General features: G+C 33.6%; 1 protein-coding gene across 6 annotated transcripts; it reads left to right on the top strand.

The window, feature by feature from the left end:
• The first annotated feature begins 7,826 nt into the window (after window positions 1–7,826).
• Window positions 7,827–11,980, top strand: LOC116205279. Of its 6 annotated transcripts, XR_004156488.1 has the most exons (7): window positions 7,830–8,070; window positions 8,174–8,272; window positions 8,383–8,797; window positions 9,639–9,766; window positions 9,986–10,605; window positions 11,407–11,544; window positions 11,706–11,980. XR_004156488.1 is itself a non-coding variant. In XM_031537829.1 (6 exons), the coding sequence occupies exons 2-6, from the start codon at window positions 8,195–8,197 to the stop codon at window positions 10,454–10,456; spliced, it is 1,011 nt and encodes a 336-aa protein (XP_031393689.1). In that variant the 5' UTR covers window positions 7,829–8,070; window positions 8,174–8,194; the 3' UTR covers window positions 10,457–10,925. The 6 variants fall into 6 exon arrangements, 3 of the variants coding, with proteins under 3 accessions (XP_031393690.1, XP_031393689.1, XP_031393688.1); XM_031537829.1 differs by lacking the exons at window positions 11,407–11,544; window positions 11,706–11,980 and having other exon boundaries at window positions 7,829–8,070; window positions 9,986–10,174; window positions 10,256–10,925; XR_004156486.1 differs by lacking the exon at window positions 11,407–11,544.
• The last annotated feature ends 6,976 nt before the right edge of the window (window positions 11,981–18,956 follow it).

Below are 18,956 nucleotides of genomic sequence, written 5' to 3'. Positions count from 1 at the left end.
ATTATTAAATTGAAGTTTAAAAATAATTATGAAAAAATATGAGTGAGAATGTATTATTAAATGGAAGAAAACTAACAAAATAATGATTATTATATTATTAAATTTAGGGAAGAAGATAATTGAGTTGAGTAAAGTTGAATTATAATTTAAAAACCAAAGAAACAAGTCTTCACTTCTTTCTTAGAAAGAGTAAATGGAAAAATATCAAAGAAAAAGATCACAATGAAATCGAAGAAGTGCAAGAAATACATATAGATGACAAACTAAACCAAGCTTAATTAATCTATCATCCTTGGCACATTGAATTGAGAAGAGAGATTTGTGGCCGCATCGACCAAAAGACATGATGGGTGAGAAAAAATAAGTAAAATTCTTTTTTCATACAAATTCATTTCCCGTCTAGCTCTAATAAGCTCATCTATTCATTTGTTATAATTTTATTGACGACTTCTATTTATGTTTCTTTAATGTTTTTTCACGTCATTTGACGAGATAGAATGACAAGATTTCTTAAGTGAGATATATTGCTCACCCAGCTAAATAGGTTGAAAGTTGCAAGACCCAGAACCGGATCGGACCAGTCGGTTTGATCGGCAGATCAAAAACCGATACCATCTCTGGTCCGGCCTACCTAAATACTCAAGTGGCAGAATTGAACCGTTATACCTATTGAATCAGCTGGTTTTTGAGTAAAATTCCATTGAACTAGACAATTCTATGTATTTTATGAGTTTCCTATTTAGTGGCAAAATTGCTAGGTTGTGTAAAGATTTGAATTCATGACCTCTTGCTTCCCATACTAGCATGTTACTAATCAAGCCACCACTACTTTCTTATTTTTTAAACTCTACTTTTAAGTACTTATTAAAATTCAATACTTATTTTGAAGTAAGAAATATTAAATGTAAATATTTTCTTACACTATCCTTATATTTTTTTGAAATTATCATACTTCTATTTTAATTATTAAATTTTTTTAATAATATAAATATTTATTTTATTTTAATTAAACGTGCGGTACGACTCATCAAACTCTCGGTTGGACCCGTAAACCTATGAACCAATACCCATTTCGATTCACCATCCGATGCGACTCAGATAATACTGGTGAGACCCTTTGACCGATTCAAGACCATTTAATTCCAGTCTGGCTATCACCGATCCAAGCTAGAGTTTAGGTTAATCATATAATATATAATTAAATTATATATAAGACAAAGCGCACCCAATCGTTCAATCCGGTAGATGAGATCTTAAATAATAAGGAAGTCAAACATTATATTTGGGAAGAAATTATAGGAGACGATTGGAGCGACGATGAGTCCGAGCACAGGTCTATTGTCTGGTCTCCTTCATATCGTCCCGTCCCGATATATATGAGCTGTCTTTGCAATGAAAATCTTTGAAATCCTTCCTCAAAAGCCTGCGTTGACTCTTAATTACTTCTTAAATAATTATATCATCGGGCAGAGATAGGATTTGACATTAATGAATCTATCTATGGATCCATCGATTTATCCATCCATATATGCATTTCTTTTGATGTGGCATGATCACTTGGTATATTAAATACGACTTATTCTTTGAGGTGGATTTTGAGATGGTTATTCAGTTCGAGACTGTTTGACCATTCTTCTTGAGAACTGGTCAAACAAATGAGAGAGCTTATTTCGTGCAAATGAATGTGATATTGTATAAGCATATATCGAGAAGGAAACTCATGCACTGCATTGATGATTTAGCATCACGAATTCCCACATTCTCTTTAGGTTAGCATATCTTTTTCTCTTTATTTCTTTACTAACGGTTTAGGTTACTTGTTCCTTAGAGATATCAGTAAGGTCTGTGTTTTCTGCCTTTGTACGTAGCAATTAGTTCGCAGCGTCAACTTCGGCCCCTTTTCCACCAGAAAAATAAAAATTGGCATTCATTAAAAAAAACAAAAAAACAAAAATTTGGCTCCTCTGCACCGAATGCAGTTCACAGCGATCTATTTATTCAAGTCACTTTCGGCTATTCGTCAACGGTTTGTGATCACTGATCTAAAATCTGTGGATAATATAGTCGAAAGGTACTAAACAATTCTACTTCTTTTGTGCAAAATTAATTAAAACTATTGTCCAAACATTGATTTCCCGATTTGCCTGGTACCAACCTCAGTCTTATTCGCACAACTGTACGAGCTGATTCATCAAAACTCTCAAGTTTCCACATTCCTCCAAATGATCACCTTTTAAGAGGAGATCGCCCGTATTGAGCTAAACATAATTTTGCGATACGAAATTTTCATGGTACGCCTTGCGGCCTTGGGCATGTTGCGAGCGTAGAGACCCTTCAGCATGTCCAAAGGGTGAAGAAATTAGGTCTTGCTAACATAAACGCTCTACTCTAGCTAGTAATTAACCTCCAACTATGGTATGTGGAGCCAATAACCATTAGAAATCTATAAGCATTTTGTGTATTTCTCTTTGAGTTTCTTTTTTTTTCTTTTTCTTTTGAGTAGTAGGGCCCCACATGATTTCTTGTAACTTGTGATTGGATAATTGTAAAAGGATTGGGGGCGGTTTGACAACTCCTAGGTGTCATTTTCCAAATCTTATCCGAGGCTCGATTTCTAGAAACTCTAGGAATAAGTCTCCGGCCCTCACAATTACGAAGCACAGTTCATACTAAACCTGGAGTATATCCGCCGGTGACAAATTGAGTTATTAGTGAACAAATTTTACTTGCAGTACAAGGATTTAAAATTTATTAGAAGTATTTTGTGAATAACGTTTAAATTATTTAATACTTTTGTGATTACAAAATACTAATAAGTCTTCGCCCTCTCAATTATGAAGCATAGTTTGATCTAGAGTAATCAAAAGCAAACTTTGAGTATATATGGTCCAACGGCAAATTGATTTATCATTGGATGAATTCTACTTGCAGTGCAGAGATTTAAAATCAAATCAATTAGAAATATTTTGTGGACAGGTCGAAATCCACTCCTAAAAGTTATTTAGTGCTTTCGTGATTACAAAGAAATTGGTTGCAACTGAACTGACATGATCTCATTGATTAGTTATCCTCCAATTACGGAGCCCTTTAGTCAATTTGATCATGCACGGGTTCTTCTTGTTAATTCTCCCATTAAAACACTGGATTTGGGGGAAGTTGACAAATTCTTTGTGCATGACCGACTTGCACCGCCGACTGACCCCATGCAGATGCGTCCCTTCTGATCGCGATGCTTCTTAATTAATTACAGGTTATTGTCAGAAAAAAGACATAGTAGAAGCTTCTGTCAGCTAAACAAAAATTTAATGCACAAGATCAATTATTATAATTCGATAATTAAAATGCAAATTACTATATATATACTATATATATAGTTGTATCACATGCAATAAATAGGATCAGAAAAATAAATGTCAATATTATATAAGATTTTAAATGTAAATGTTTAAATAAGATTTGTGGTTAAAGTATCATTTATAGGAAGAATCAGTAAAATTCTTGCATTAAATGTATTAAATAGTAAAACAATTAAAAACTATTTATTAATTATTTTTAGTCATTGTTAGTAAAGAAGTATCGTGTGTGTGTATATATATATATATTTATATGTACATATAATTTTATAATGAGGGTGTCCGAACTTCGTCTGACTAATTTCACGATCTACGTGAACACTTTGCAAGCCCACGGAATAGGTAAGTCCGAGCACAGGCTATGCATAGCCTAATAGGGAGTATTCTCCTACATGACATCCGGGAGGTGATTTGAACCTGAGACTTTATCTTGGTCGTCACACCCTTTAACCATCAGGCTAACCCTATTGGGATTCAATTATAATATGGATTTATAAAAAGTTCTATTTTTTTATCTATTTAATTTTTTATACTACCGAAATACCATGCACTTTTTGTATCTAATAATATTTAGAGTTAAAAAAATACTATAACTATATTTAATATATTTGCAGCAAATCTATATACATACATATAATAAAAGAGAATTGGTATATATATTATGCATTAAATATTTTAGTGCAACTAATTAATCAATTTTAATTTTATTTTCAAGAAACTGCTTTAAGTAAAAGATCTTATATCTTTTACCATGATAATAACCAAAAAATATTTTAGATAAATTTTGTAAATAAGGCTTTTGCTTGTGTGTTATAATTGCAACAATTAAGTATATGTATATATATAACATCAATAATATACTATGATTTAAAAAATGAAAAATCTATTTTCATATTTTTATACAACCTGAAAATCATTAATATGAGATTTATAAAAAGATACAATTTACTTATGAAAACATTTGATGCAAATTGAAATTACAAATATTTATAAAAGAAATCACTTGGTAAAAGAATTAATTATATATTTCTCGCAGTTGAATATTTCATTATTTGAATTCCCAAAATACAATTATATTATGACATAAATCTTTCAATTAGAATTTGTTAATTTGATAATATTTTAACACAAATTTGAGCAAAATAAACACCATTGAATCACCTATGCATTGGACAGAAAAAGTTTAGTATCTATATATTACTAAAATTCACTTGGGTGTATAAAATGAAAGCATAACAAATGCAATAAAAATGGGTGCATAATAAATGCTATAAGAGAAATTAATTAAAATTAATATGAGTGTTTAAGAAATATACATCCCTTACTTTAACTTGGGTGTATAAAATGGGTGCATACTAAATGCAGTAAAATGTGGCATAAGAAATGTACCTCTCTTACTAAATACAAATAAATTTGAGAATGAAAGGAAAATAAATGAATGCATTAAAAACTAAAGAAACGAAAAAATAGTAAGTTCGGTTGAATAAAAGGAAATAGCGAGTAATTAAAATAGTAGTCCTTATAAAAGAAAATAAAAGTCCTTTCAAATTAAATAAATTTGAAAATAAAGATAAAATAATTTCCGGTCGAATACAAAAAGCAAATAGTAAGTAATTAATCATTTAGCTTTGTTTGATTTTCGGATAAAAATTTTTACTCTACCTAACTCAACTTTATTCTTCCCCAAATTCTACACTACAATCATTAATATTTTGTCTTTTTTTTCATTTAATAATAATTTTCTACTCATACTTTTTTAACCATTTTTATAATCAATTTTTAATATAAATTCTTCATTTATTTTCACATCTATACTGACATACATATATATATATTCACACATCCATATATTTGTTAACACTTGTAATCATTACACAAAATTATATTGAGTTGGATAATGATCCAACTCGAAAACTAAACGTAAGCTAATTGAAAAACCAACTCTAATATGCCTTCTTTCAAGGGAAATAATAAATTACTGCCTTATAGAAAATAAAGAAACAAAAAAAATAAATGTTCACCTTCCAAATTGAACAAATTTGAAAATAAAAGGAAAACAAATTCTGGTCGAGTACAATAGTAAATTGAAAGTATTTAATCATTAAATGTCAAAGTGTTATTAATTAAGAAAGAAAATCAACAAATTCCAAACTGCCCATTTCATAAAATAAAAGTAAGAAATTTTAAAGAAAATAAAAGCATGTTGTTCTTTTTCATGGAAAACAATAATAGACTGCCTTATAAAAAACTAAAGAAATGAAAAAAAATAAATGTTCGCTTTTCAAATTGAATAAATTTGAAAATAAAAAGACAATAATTTCCTGCCAAATACAAAAAGTAAATAGTAAGTAATTAATCATTAAATAACACAGTACTATTATTTAAGAAAGACAAACTATGGACGATAATTATTTGGACGAATAACAAAGAAACAAACAATAAATTGCCGCCTTCCAATTTGAATAACTTGTAAAATAAAAAGGAAAAAAATATTATGATCGATTAGAAAAAAACGAATGATAAATGCACGAGTAATAAATGTGTCAACTAAAAAATTAAAAGGAAATAGTAAGTAATAAAGAAACGAAAAAATAGTAATTCCAGTAGAATAAAAGGAAATAGTAAGTAATTAAAATAAAAGTCCTTAAAAAAGGAAAAAAATTTCTTCCAAATTGAATAATATTGAAAATAAAAGATAAATAATTTTTCAGTCAAATACAAAAGTAAATAGTAAGTAATTAATCATTAAATAACAAAGTACTATTAATTAAGAAAGATGAACAGAAATTTTTTGGATGAATAACAAAGAAACAAATAATAAATTGTCGACGGCCGATTTGAATATATTGGAGAACAAAAAAGGAAAAAAATCATGATCAATTAGAAACAACGAACAATAAATGCACGAATAATAAATGCTCACCTTACAATTAAAAAGTCAACTATATATACAGAGGCTCACACTATAAACGAACCCGCATTATATCTAAATTTCGGATTCATATTCGAATTACATCTAAAATTTGCGTTATATCTAATTTTTTGATCAATGGCTTCTGCCATGAAATATCTAAATAAGTGAGTTCTCACTAATTTCAATAAATTTTCAGATTCAATCATGTAGTTTATGTAAGTAATCATCTATCTATATATAATTAAAATTTACCTGGGTGCATAATAAATGTTTAAAAAAAATTAAAAATTATAGAAAAAGAAAATGAAAAAACAAAGATAATATTTAAAAATTTTCAATATATGCAATTAATGTATCTAATCTCCTATTCACTATATAATAATTAAAAGAAAATAAAAAGAATATGGAAAAAATTTTAAACAAAGAATAATAATTAAAAATATTTAACAAATGCAATAAAATGTACCTAAATCTCTTACTAAATGCAATTAAGAAAAAAAATTTGTTGTAATTTCTTAATCCTATATAAATCGTAAATATATATAAACAATTAACCTAACGCAATATTATAAAAATTGAGCCCAGGCTATAGAAATTGATAGAAAAGTTTTGATATTCTTACGAAAATTAATGAAACATATATATGTACAAGCATATTGAAAAATAAAATTTAGAATGTTAAAAATAAGAATCATGAATCATAGAAAATATTATTTTTTAATAAATTCTAAAACAATAAGAATCTATCTATATGTAACTAAAATTTACTTGGGTGCATAATAAATGCTCTAAAGAAAATTTTAAAAGTATGGAATGAGAAAATTAAAAATAAAGATAACAATTAAAAATTTTAATAAATGTAATTAATGTATCTAAATCTCCTACTCACTATATATAATAATTTAAAGAAAATTAAAAGAATATGGAAAAAAATAAATAATAATAAAAGAATATTTAACAAATGCAATTATATGTACCTCCCATTCAGTTAATTCCACGCAATGGCCTTTAAAATATTTCAACCTACGTCTGACATATCTAAAAAGATTAATTTTATAAATTAGATGATTATGATCATTTCAAAATAATCTCATACATACGCTTCAACATGCATGAAATCATGGAGAGCAGTTAAACTTCCATTTCTTTTGATGAAGGAAGATCACGTACCTGGGGGGTAATAACTTACTAATGTCTTCCCGCACGACATATATTGAAAGCTATTCGAATTCGTCAATGGAAATTGCACTAACTTTTCAGTGTTCCAAGTCGAGTTTTCAAGCCAAGTTTCGCGAGTCCAATGCTCTTCTGCAGTTAAGTCAGCATGGTTCAGTTGCACCGTCCCTAGACTGACCTTGTAAGGCCGTAGATGTTCTTCCCGAAGTCGAGAGATAAATGGTTCTGTGAGTCATTGGTGCCGCCGTACCACGGGAAGTTCGCCTAAGGTCAGACAATCGTTTGATAAAAGGGCTAAAAGAAATGGGCCCAATTGGCCCCGACCAAGCCCATCTATTCTGTGCCGTCAACACCTCTACGTCGATGGGGAAGAAGACATGACCCAGGCCTATGTTGACTGTACAGACGACCGTGGAAACTTCGAAGCCGGCAAATTCGAGGAGGCTGCTTCTGCTTCACTCCCCGAGACATGAATCAACGCTTCTTTACTCCCTCCGAACACACTCAATCTTCCACATTTTTTTTTTTAATTTCTTTGTGATAAGAGAGCTGATTTTACCCAAGTTGATAGATATTGTCGGAATCTGTTAACTCCACCGGTGTCTCCAAGGACACTGCTTCATCAATGTAAGTTTATGCAGACCTCTCTTCTTCTCTATCGCCGATCCTGATTCAGTGACAAAGCTTTGTTTTTGTGACCCTTTCTCCCTTAATTTGAACTTGAACGCAGTCCTCCTCGTACTACATAAACATGGCGGCGCTTTGTACCCTGTTGCTGGGTTGTCTTGTGATGGTGCTGCTTACTGGTAGCTCTGCTGCCGACATAGGGGTAAGCAGTACTTATGCCTTGGGAGCTCGCTGTGATCCGGGTTAAGCTAGTTCATGCCTGATTGGTTTGATTGTTCATGTGATGAGATCTAAAGGGGTGTTCTTATTTAGGTGAATAAAGATACTCTAGACCCTAGTTTGCATTCGAAGAAGGCTGTAGCTTCGACTAATGGCACCGATCTATCTGCTGGAGGGGGCAAGGTGCCCAACTCAGATGCCAAGTCTAACAAGGTCAATATAGTCGGAGACACAAATAATGGTAAGGTCAGACCAGAAAATCGAGGTGGGGATTTGGCTTCCGGTGGGAAGTCAAAGGGGAAAGGAGGGGTTGAAAAGAAAGACGAGAAGAAGTTGAGGAGTGGGGCTGGATCGACTGAGGATCCCAAGGGACATGATAGGGAAGGTGATATGGGTTTGGTGACTCTGCCGAGGAAGGAAGGCCCATTGACCGAAGAATGTGACCCTTCTAGTAGGTGCACTGCTGAGAAAGGCAAGCTCGTTGCGTGTTTGAGATTCCCCGGAAATGGTACAGCACATCTTTCAGTCTCATATACTCTTTTTTTTTTTTATGTATTTGCTTCGCTAACAAGAAAACAGGCCTTGCAGTCAATTGCGTTCAATTTTAATGCTAGAAATTGATAATGTCTCTTGTTATATCATTCGGAAAACTTGGACTGTCTTGTTGTTATTAACAGCCAGCCTGTGCCAGACAATAGTTAATTGGGTTCTGAAGGTGCATTGCATTGAAAATCAGATGCACGGCCAGTGCAATTCATAGGGAACTGTGGAGGATGCTGATCCACTTTAGGAGGCACTTTCTATGCTTCAATGATGCTTACTTAGAAGATTTTTAATTCAGTCAGTCATTCAATCTGAGCAATCAGGCACATCAAGATTATGTCTATCTGGTGTTCGCATTTTATAGAATTTGATACTCGCACAAAGGAGTAATTAAAAGCTGGAAACATGTATGGGGGAAATTTGCAATATCTGGGGCATTAAAAATTTGATCAGAACTGGTTCGCCTTCATGCCATGGGACGTATATGTACGTAAGTAATTCCTGTAAATGCATCTTCATGTCATTGCTTCATGGATTTGTCAGTGTTGATTATCTTTCTCGGCTGCTAAGGAAAATAAAGTGCTCTGCATTAGAATGATGTTTGCGTTGAGTCCCGAAACTTGTTCCTTTCTCACACTGATTAATAATACTTTCTGACTAGAAAAGAAGATTTCTACTTTCTGACTGGAAACGAAGGTTTCTATGAGATGCATCGTCTTTTCACTGCAATATGTTACTGCATTTTTTTTCTATATGACTTGGTCTGTGCTTGATTTTAAGGCTAAAACGAGTTTTTGATTTCCCAGATTCTCCGAAACTGTCACTTCTCATTCAGAATAAAGGGAAAGGTCCACTCACAGTTACGATTTCTCCTCCTGATTTGCTTGAGCTCAAGGAAAACAAAGTTCAGATGAAAGAGAAAGAAAATCATGAGGTAATTTTAAGTAAAAACTTTCCCAATGTCTCTTTAAAATACCATTATGGACTAGATAATGTTAGTACATTTGCATTGGCTCAAGCGTGCATGTTCTTAATTAATGAATTATATGATCAATTGAATTAACATTTGTATCTTTGCAAGCCTACATTTTCAGTTGATGATTAAGGTACCAATTCGTGGGAGCCCCGAATGGATGATTGTAATATGATGCAGGTGATGGTTTCTATTGGAAAATTAGGATCTCGAAGCTCAATCTATCTGACAGCAGGAAACGATAACTGCACCCTCGACTTCAAGGACATGATCCTGCATAGTACAAGGAAGGACTTCCATGGGCTCATGAGTTCCCAACCCACCAACTTTCTCAGACAAAAGCCAATGACTGCCTTTATATTTTTTGCGGCACTTATTGTTTTGGCAACAGTCGCAGTATTTATTGGAGTAAGAAAGAAACATTTTCTGAGCGGTGAATCTAAATATCAGAGACTCGATATGATGGAGCTTCCAGTTTCAAATGTGGTTAAACCCGAATCATCAGATTTCAGTGAAGGGTGGGACGAGAGTTGGGGAGATGGTTGGGACGACGAGGAGGTACCCAAGACTCCATCGATGCCAGTTACTCCAAGCGTATCTTCCAAAGGGCTCGCCCCTCGTCGCGCCACCAAGGAAGGTTGGAAAGACTAGAGTTGCCCCAGCCATCACAAGAATTCTGACTGCTGTGTTATATCCTTATGAACCGGCTAAGGTGAAATTGTTGATCAGTGTGGGCACCATCAAAACGAAAATGAGATCATAGGCAACAAGAATCAATGGCCATTCAAAATGTTTTTCAGGTAATAGATGTTGATCTCAGTTTGAGTATGTCGGTCTCAGTTTGTAGCGAAAATGTTATTTGGATTTACAGTTTACACATGGCGGTGATAAGTCTGCAGCTTGTTATCTTTACTGATATAGTGAGTCTTCTAAATTAAGTTGATAGTTATACTCCCACTCATGAGAGGGGATATTTCTTTACTGATATAGTGAGTCTTCTAATCTCTTTGGAAACATTTGATGCAATGTTCTGACCATAATACTTTGAGGCCGCCTCCTACTTTCATTTTTTTGCTCCTGTATTTGCTGGTACAGCCTTATTACTTAAGCATGTTCAGTGTCACCCCGCACTATTCAACGTCTCGACTGAAAATGAAAATGTGTTCTCTTTTTCTTATTCCGGAATCAGATTTCTCGTCATAGAACTTGGGACGCCGTTCCTTTGATGGTGTGCTTCGCTAGATGACTTGGGCATCAGTCTTGTTAAATTTAAGTTTTGATTCTGAGTCCCTTACCTGTACGAACCAGCACTGGAAGTGTTACTGCTGCATATATATATTTATCCTTTGGTTTACTTTAGATGATATTTTCAGAGTCTCCCCGTATTTTTTCAAGTTTTATCCTTCTTTACGGTTCTTTCTACTCCTATTCGATACTTGTCACTGATCATTCTCAAAATCTAACCTGGGAAGCTCCGGATGCATCCTGTGTTAGCTATTTTTTGGTATTCATTGTTGATTTCTGTCGAAAAGTCTATGAAGAGAACTATAGAAAGCATAACCATGTTTCCCGCCATTGCGCCCCTGTATTTCATGGCATAGGTTGTGGAAGGCATCTCGCATGGTCCTCTTATCTCTATACACCAGCTAAATATATTTGTTGCGTTGTCGACCCGTGAAATTTTGTTTCCCGCAAATGTGAGCTACGATTGATCCCTGCATTTCGGTTTTAGTCTGAAGGTGAGTTTGTTGAATATCTGGAATTGGTGCGATGTGGTCACGGGTCTCCATTTTTGTTGTCGTTACTGATGGAAGCTTAAGAATGATTGGGCAGCTTCATTAATTTAAGCCAAATGTAATTTGGTTTTACTTGGTGATCTTGGTATTTGTTCACATTTCAGATTCTTCCATGATTATGTCCTTCACATCAGGATCCATTTGGGGGTTCCGCAGGTCGTTGCCACCATTGGCGTCCGGAGAATTAAGCTACTAGAATTTGTGTACTTTCGTGTTTCACTCTCCTTAACTTTAAAATCTCATATCCACATTAGTTCGGATTCGGTCGATTAGAACTGCATTTCAACTCATCCTGATTAAGATATAATTATTGCAGCTGAGTTGTTACTCATATTGTGTTTGATTACTCCAAATAATTAATGAATTTAAAATTTCAGTACTTAATTGGATTAAGCTTGTTTGATAAATACAAAATAAAAGTAACTTAGCTTAATGAGTAAGTCAAAGAAGTGCTAAATGAGTAAGTAAATGAGAATTTGATCATTCAGTGGTTTTTTTTAGGCTAAATTGCTCGACTGAGGGCAATTTTATCATATTTATGGTGGTGTTCTCGAACTTTTTCATAATTTGCAAAATCAGTCCATTCGCATTTTCTCAGTTGTGGGGGGCGGTCACCCGGGGCTTGAAGAGAGGGAAGGAGGGAAATCGAAACAGTAATGGCCTCGATCTTGGCCACCACCGCTACAGAGGAGGTAGTCGGCGTCCTCTGTGCACGCCGGCGGCCTCCTCTGTGGAGGTGGTAGCCGGCGATGGAGCCGCCAGCACCTCGGCCCTCTCCAATCCGAAACCCTCGATCAATTTTATTTTTTTTTGCAATTTTCAATTTTAAAATTTTTTGAATTTAAAAAGTGAAAATAAAATGTGGGCAAAAGGGAAAAGATTTCAAAGTATTGGGCATTTATGTAAATATAATTTTAGCCATAATAATTTTTACCCAATCAAACACTCTTCACTTAATGAATTAAGAATTTATTCTATTTAGATCTTAAATTTTCAGTATTTAATTTTTAGTACTTAAAATTAAGTCCGATCAAATATGTTAAGTCCGATCAAATATGATCTCAGTCTATACTTTTTGCCGACGTTACCCATCGTCGTCAAAATTCATTTTCAAGGAGTTTTCTGCAAATTAATAATGAAAATTGTTTGTGATAGTGACTGTCAGGATGATGAAGTAGACATTGCCATAAACTGGGGGAGGACCCAACCCAAGTGGACCTACTATGGGCAATTGCCCCCCCAGTCTTCAATATAATAGCTTGCTATTAAATATTAATTAGATGAAAAACTTTAAGAATTTATTCTATTCTTTGCCCAATTTCCGTAAAAAGGAATTTATGAATCATCACACGTTAATTAAGATGCCCCCGCGAGCTTTAGTGCGGTTCACTTTCATACTCAAATAATTGTACCAAAAATAATTAGTGATGTTTTGAAATCGTATATCATGTGAACGCTTATCATCTCCTATGATCGGATGAACCTATGCATGCATGTTGGAATAAGTGATTTTGTTAGCGAACCTTAAGTGGAAGAGATGTAATTCGAATAGTAATATATATATTGGTAAATCATTAGCGATTCAAATAGCTGAGTTCGAACTATTGCGAAGGCGCATGTCTCTCATTTAATTAACTCAATGCGATGAGCTTTAATAATAAAAATAAAAAAGTATTCCAAGCTGTGGCACAAAGTTTCAAATATTTGATATTATTAGAAAAATTTAGCAAAGTTAATAAACTTACTCAATAAATAACAACCAACTCCATATGACAAACTAATGCAAATCATCAATTCACAAAAGCTTGAATTATTTTCCAGGCTCCTACTCACTTTTTCCTATGCGGGTGCCATCCTCGAGGACCGATCCCAACCTTCTGCAATCAGCAATTTTTTTTTTTAAATACATTGTGGGTTATGTGAATTGAAATTGATTAATCCCTAAAATAAACCAAAATCGGGAACACGCACGCCGCTCTATTAATTTTTACATTCAATAGTCTTTAAAAAAATTTCTGCCTAGCTCATAAGAATCATTAATAAGAACATTCCAAATGTCATTTTCCAACTTAAAAAATGCAATCAACTTCACACCCCAACATGCCCCTGCTGCCTATGCCATGAGATCGATAAGGCACCCCCATGGAACCTCGAGAATATCACAACATGCATCGAGCATAATAATCATCATGTAACGTCAAAAGGTGGTCTTCCCTCCCATGATACCCCAAATACTATTATTACCTTATCCCACACTTATTCTCCTTTTTTTTCATATATATATATATATATACCGTAGGCTTGGTTGTATGAAGACAAAGCTGCATTGCATCTTCTCAATAAAATCTTATAATTCCAATTCCAGTGTGTTTATATTCCTCTACGTTGTCTTTTCCCACTGAATTATGTCTTTTTATTTTTTTGGAAAGTTAATTTGCCCTCCACTGCCAAATTATGAACGTCCAGCAAATCAGGGAAGAGAAAATGGCGAAGCCTGCTACTTGGATAATAATTAACATCCCACAATCATATTACTACATGTGCAATTATATAACAGGTGGATGTTATACCTATTTGGTCCAATATACATTGTCATAAGGTATAAAGGGATGCATAAAATAATTATACGTGAGGAAGACTCGAGATGATAACGCTAGATGTAGGACACATTATTATTCAAATATAATCGTCCTTCTCAACACAAACGTTATACTCCAATGGAATTCTTGTTGATAGGATTCCATTCATTATCATCATCGCTCTTCGGAGGGGAGTTGATGAATTTAAAGTGCAGTACGAAATTCTTCAGTGAAATTCATACTTTGTCATTTTCACTGTTCTAAAAGATCGGTTAATCTTATAAGATCAAGGTGTGATTCATCATTTATTATTCAGAACTTTCCTCACACATAGATATGGAATAAGATCACGATTTTTTTTTTTTGGAAAGACGAACTTAAACACCGATTGTTGGAACTGCTCTTTGATATTGTCTAAAATTGTGGGATTGATAAACCCTACTCACCGTGCAAATAAAATAAGCTTTATCATATATGAACTCGTCGTTTGTTATTCTTTTTCCGACGTTATGAAATCGGCGTAATTTTATTTGAAGGATGATTATAAAAGGAATGGAACAATAATCCCTTTTGCGAATAAAGCCAAATTTCAGCCGGTGGTTAGGAGCATGTGAGGCGCAGGGCTCCAGACCCACGGCGTGGCGAAATATGAGTGGACCACGTCGACGAAGCACGTGCGACTCCTTGCGCTTTTTTCTCTCAATTAAGCTGATGTTATAGGAGATGTTTGGTTGGGAAGGACACGTGGTGGGCCCGGCGGAAGAAAGAGAAAAGGCTTGTCAGAGGACGCACGAGCAATCACATGACCGAGATTTTAATGCTCCCTCCCGGAACGGGGAACTCTGTCCCCACACCTCCGGATTTTGCGGGCCGAAGATCACCGTCGATTGACATCAGACCGGCCGGGTCCCACTCTCCGGAGGCCCAAAGCAAGACTTGCGGACGGATGATTGACGGCTGAGATCTGCCGTTGCTCGACATTCTTTCTTTTACCGTATCTTCGAGTTCTATTCGGCCGCTAATTGCTAGCATCAGCACAGGGTAGTTAATCTCCTAAAATCCTTTTTTTATTTCTTTTACAGTTCTTGTCGGCCGACATGGATGACCTCTTGTCCGGATACCACGTGTCATAGTCATCAGCTATCGGATGATTGTGATTTAAGTTTTAATATTAGATAATAAAAAAAATTATTTAACAACAATATGTTAACGGTTCACAATAATTGTGAATGTATAACATAAAGAAGTTGGAGAATCTTTCATGCATGTATTCACTACTTACCCATGCATAAAGTTAAAGATGTTATTAATTCGACTTCACAATAATATTGGTTAATCAAGCATAAGATTTCTTGGGCTTAAACATAACGGCTGGCAGTTTACTAGTAAAGATAATTAGATTATACTTCTGAAATATAGCCTAGCAACCAAACCCGACTAAGAAGTCACTTGTCTTGAACTCCCTCTTCTTGATCAAATGGCAAGTAGCAAAGAACACACTACAACATGAATGTCATCAAAGTACAGTTTTGAGTCGCTTTTTGATTGTCTTTCGTTGTTTTTTTTGTTTTTTTGTTTTTTTTCGGATGGGTCTTCATAATGCCATAAGTTAGCCCGTCATGATCAACAGCAAATGAAGGATAAAGGAAAAAAGAAGAGCATAATTTATTCAGTTTGGCAAGTTGCACAAAAGTTACAAAAGGAGGGGTTGGGGCCCGAAATCCGTTTGCAGTTAGTGTTGGAAGTTAAGATTAGGGGGATCTTTGTGTCGGCATTTGGATCTTCGGTTTTCCATCATAAATCAGTCTTTATCTTATTTACCGTCCTTAACTTATCATGGCTAAAAAAAGGTCCACCACAAGACGGGAAAATTTCGTTAAATTACCACGAAGAAAACGACAGAGGAAATTTGTGCAAAATATATATATATTATATAACGAGGACAAATGTGATGGGGCTCGAGGAATGGGTGGGTTAATGCCCGGGAGTTTCAGTTAAACTTTGGGGACTGTATCTCTCGGGATAAATGACTTGACGATGCGAGAGTTCAACTTTGAGCGGCAGGTGTAATGTATTCGGTGAAAAATCCACATAATTTTGCTCACCTATATATATATATATATATATAATTTTGAGGAAATAGGAGGACACATCTATTTGCTTCATCGATACATTTTTTAATTTCGATCCATTTTCACAAGTTTTCAATTTTGACCCCTTTTTATATAACAAGATACATATGTTATATGTACCCACGTACTTCTGACTTGAGGGTAATTTTACGACCCCAACAGAAATTATTCTGGATGCTCGTAATATGGAATTAATTAAATGGGGTGCATGGTATTTTGAAATTACACTATAATGTTGTATTACATTTTTGAATCATTACGACCTTTTGCTTTATATGGTTGGACTTGATCGATAAATAGTAAAATGAGGTTTGTATTATTTTGAAATACCCTTGTATAAACATATAATTTATCTTTTATTTCAATGTTCTTTTTAGGACTAGAACATCGATATCAAACATTGTTTACCATGCGTATTGAGGAATTTAACACTTATTCATGGATACTCACAGTGACATGAGCTAAAATTAGCAGTGCACTATAATTTCTAAATTTTATTTGTTTCTCAAATGAAAAAGGAGACGAAAAGAAGTTGCCAACTCTTTTTTTTTATTCGCATTCTTATATTGAAATGTCCAATAATTCTTAACTAATTTATGCTCGAATTAAATTGATCTATTTTGAAATAAAACTTTTTCAATGGCGAAATTTTTTTCTTTTCACAGTTGTCAAATCGGAGCCTTCATTTAAAGAGGAGTCTCAAATCAACCCATATATATTGACTTACTCTTAACTTTATGGTTGGATGCCAAATGCATGAGAACGTTTGTTGGATTTTAAATGGAGAGGGGGAGGCCACCTGTCGCTCTCCATGGTATGGTTCTCTTGTCACTGAATCCGTCGCAAATTGGGACAAATAAGTAGACGTGAAAATCAAGTGCGGTTCATACATTCTTGTATAAGTGTGATGATTCATAGTTGGACATTTATCTAGAACACTTTCACTGTACAGAACTTTCGCATAAAAGATGGCAATTGTGCATTTAATTTTTTTTTGGGTGAATATTATGCATTCATTAGTCTAATAGTACTTCTTCAAAATATGCACATATATCTAACATGAAAATGCATAACGAACGCCTAGAATCTTATGAGACTTAATTCGATCTGTACTTTCTTTATTTTCATTTACTAGTTCATTAAGTTATTCTTACATAATTTGTACCTCAACATATTACGCACAGACTGCTCAAAATTCATTGGCCTAAATTTTTCCTGATTGTTTCCTTAAACAACTTAAAAGATGTTCAGAAACTGCGAGTTCAAGTATAATTGACGGGGATTACCATCTAAGTTACAGTTCAACCTGCTTGTTATGGCCGGTGTAAATCTTAATACTTAGAAAAAGAAAATATACAATCTGGTAAAAGAGGATTAAAATAAAAATAAAAAGATGAGGAACATGTAAAGTGTCAAAGAGATATTCTTTTTTTCTTTTTTAGGTGTACGGCCACTTAATGTATATTCAAAAGTCTAATAAAGAGGAATAATTGTGAATTTTCTCAATTTATAAGACTCAAATCTGATAAATAAATTTTTCATCTATAAGATAATTCTATTCCTTTTCAAAATATATGAAAAACAAATTATGAAAGAAAATTACTGTTGTTCCAAATAAATAACGTGAAAGCTGGCTGCAGCTGATCAAATTCCAGCTCTCTTGGAGTAGGAAAATTCAATACACTAGAAAACAAAAAAGAATGATGGAGTTTGTCTATAAAACAAAATTCCTAAATTAAATAGTTGCATAAGTTTTTTAGATTATTTGGTTCGAATATGGTTAGATTATATGGAATGTGAAGATCGGAGGAAAAGTTTAACTATAAAATTTTTTTCTTCGATTAAAAGTTGAAATGTAAAATTATTGTATTTGGTAAATTATATTGAATTATAAGAAACATTGGTGATAATATAATATATGATTTATTTTTATGGAGATTATTATGTGTCTCATGATCGTAATCTCTATTGTAATCTAACAACTCTATTTGTTTTGAATGCAAAGTCTTTACCAACCACGACTATAAAATTCTATCTCGAGCAAATGATTATAATGATTAACTTTTACAACCTCTATAAACAAACGCCGTAAAATCCTATATAAAATTCGAACTTTATATAGAAACAAATGCTCCCTAAAAATATAGATTTAATCTCTTCTATTCCTAATCAAAGTGATTGTGGGAATTTCATTTATTTTAGTTGGAAAAATTTACCACAGATCACGCTGTTGTATGGAGAAAATGAAAAGATGAAATAGAAAGATTAGAGAAGAGGAATTCAATCATTGAGTTTAACCGATAGGACTTGGCCATTGGATTGCAAAACTTGTATATCGCGTATGAAAGTAGTCGTCGTCGTCGTCATAGATTCACTCTTCAATATTGAGAAGCTCCCATGATAGTTTTTCAATTAAAAAAATCGGTTGACTCCTTAGTGAAAGAATTTCACCGACCAACAATTTTGAGTTGTCACGCGGCTTCACCAATGATATGCCACATAAAGATTTTAGCTGAAACTAATTATATAAAGAAACCACAATTTGCTCCACATTAGTTTCAATGTAACCTAAGAATCTTTGTACTATTTTACCAGGCAAAGAAATTAATCCCGGTTCTAATTTCACATTTACTAGATTGTCTAT

The sequence above is a fragment of the Punica granatum genome, chromosome 4 (assembly GCF_007655135.1).
Source record: "Punica granatum isolate Tunisia-2019 chromosome 4, ASM765513v2, whole genome shotgun sequence".
Lineage (NCBI taxonomy): Eukaryota > Viridiplantae > Streptophyta > Magnoliopsida > Myrtales > Lythraceae > Punica > Punica granatum.
Note: the sequence above shows the minus strand (reverse complement) of the source record. Positions and strands in the feature narration are given on the sequence as shown.

Coding starts and splice junctions, on each gene's coding strand:
- LOC116205279 (XM_031537828.1), top strand. CDS start 8,195: ATGGCGGCGCTTTGTACCCTGTTGCTGGGTTGTCTTGTGATGGTGCTG. Junction 8,273..8,382: donor GCTCTGCTGCCGACATAGGG/GTAAGCAGTACT, acceptor GTTCTTATTTAG/GTGAATAAAGATACTCTAGA. Junction 8,798..9,638: donor TTTGAGATTCCCCGGAAATG/GTACAGCACATC, acceptor TTGATTTCCCAG/ATTCTCCGAAACTGTCACTT.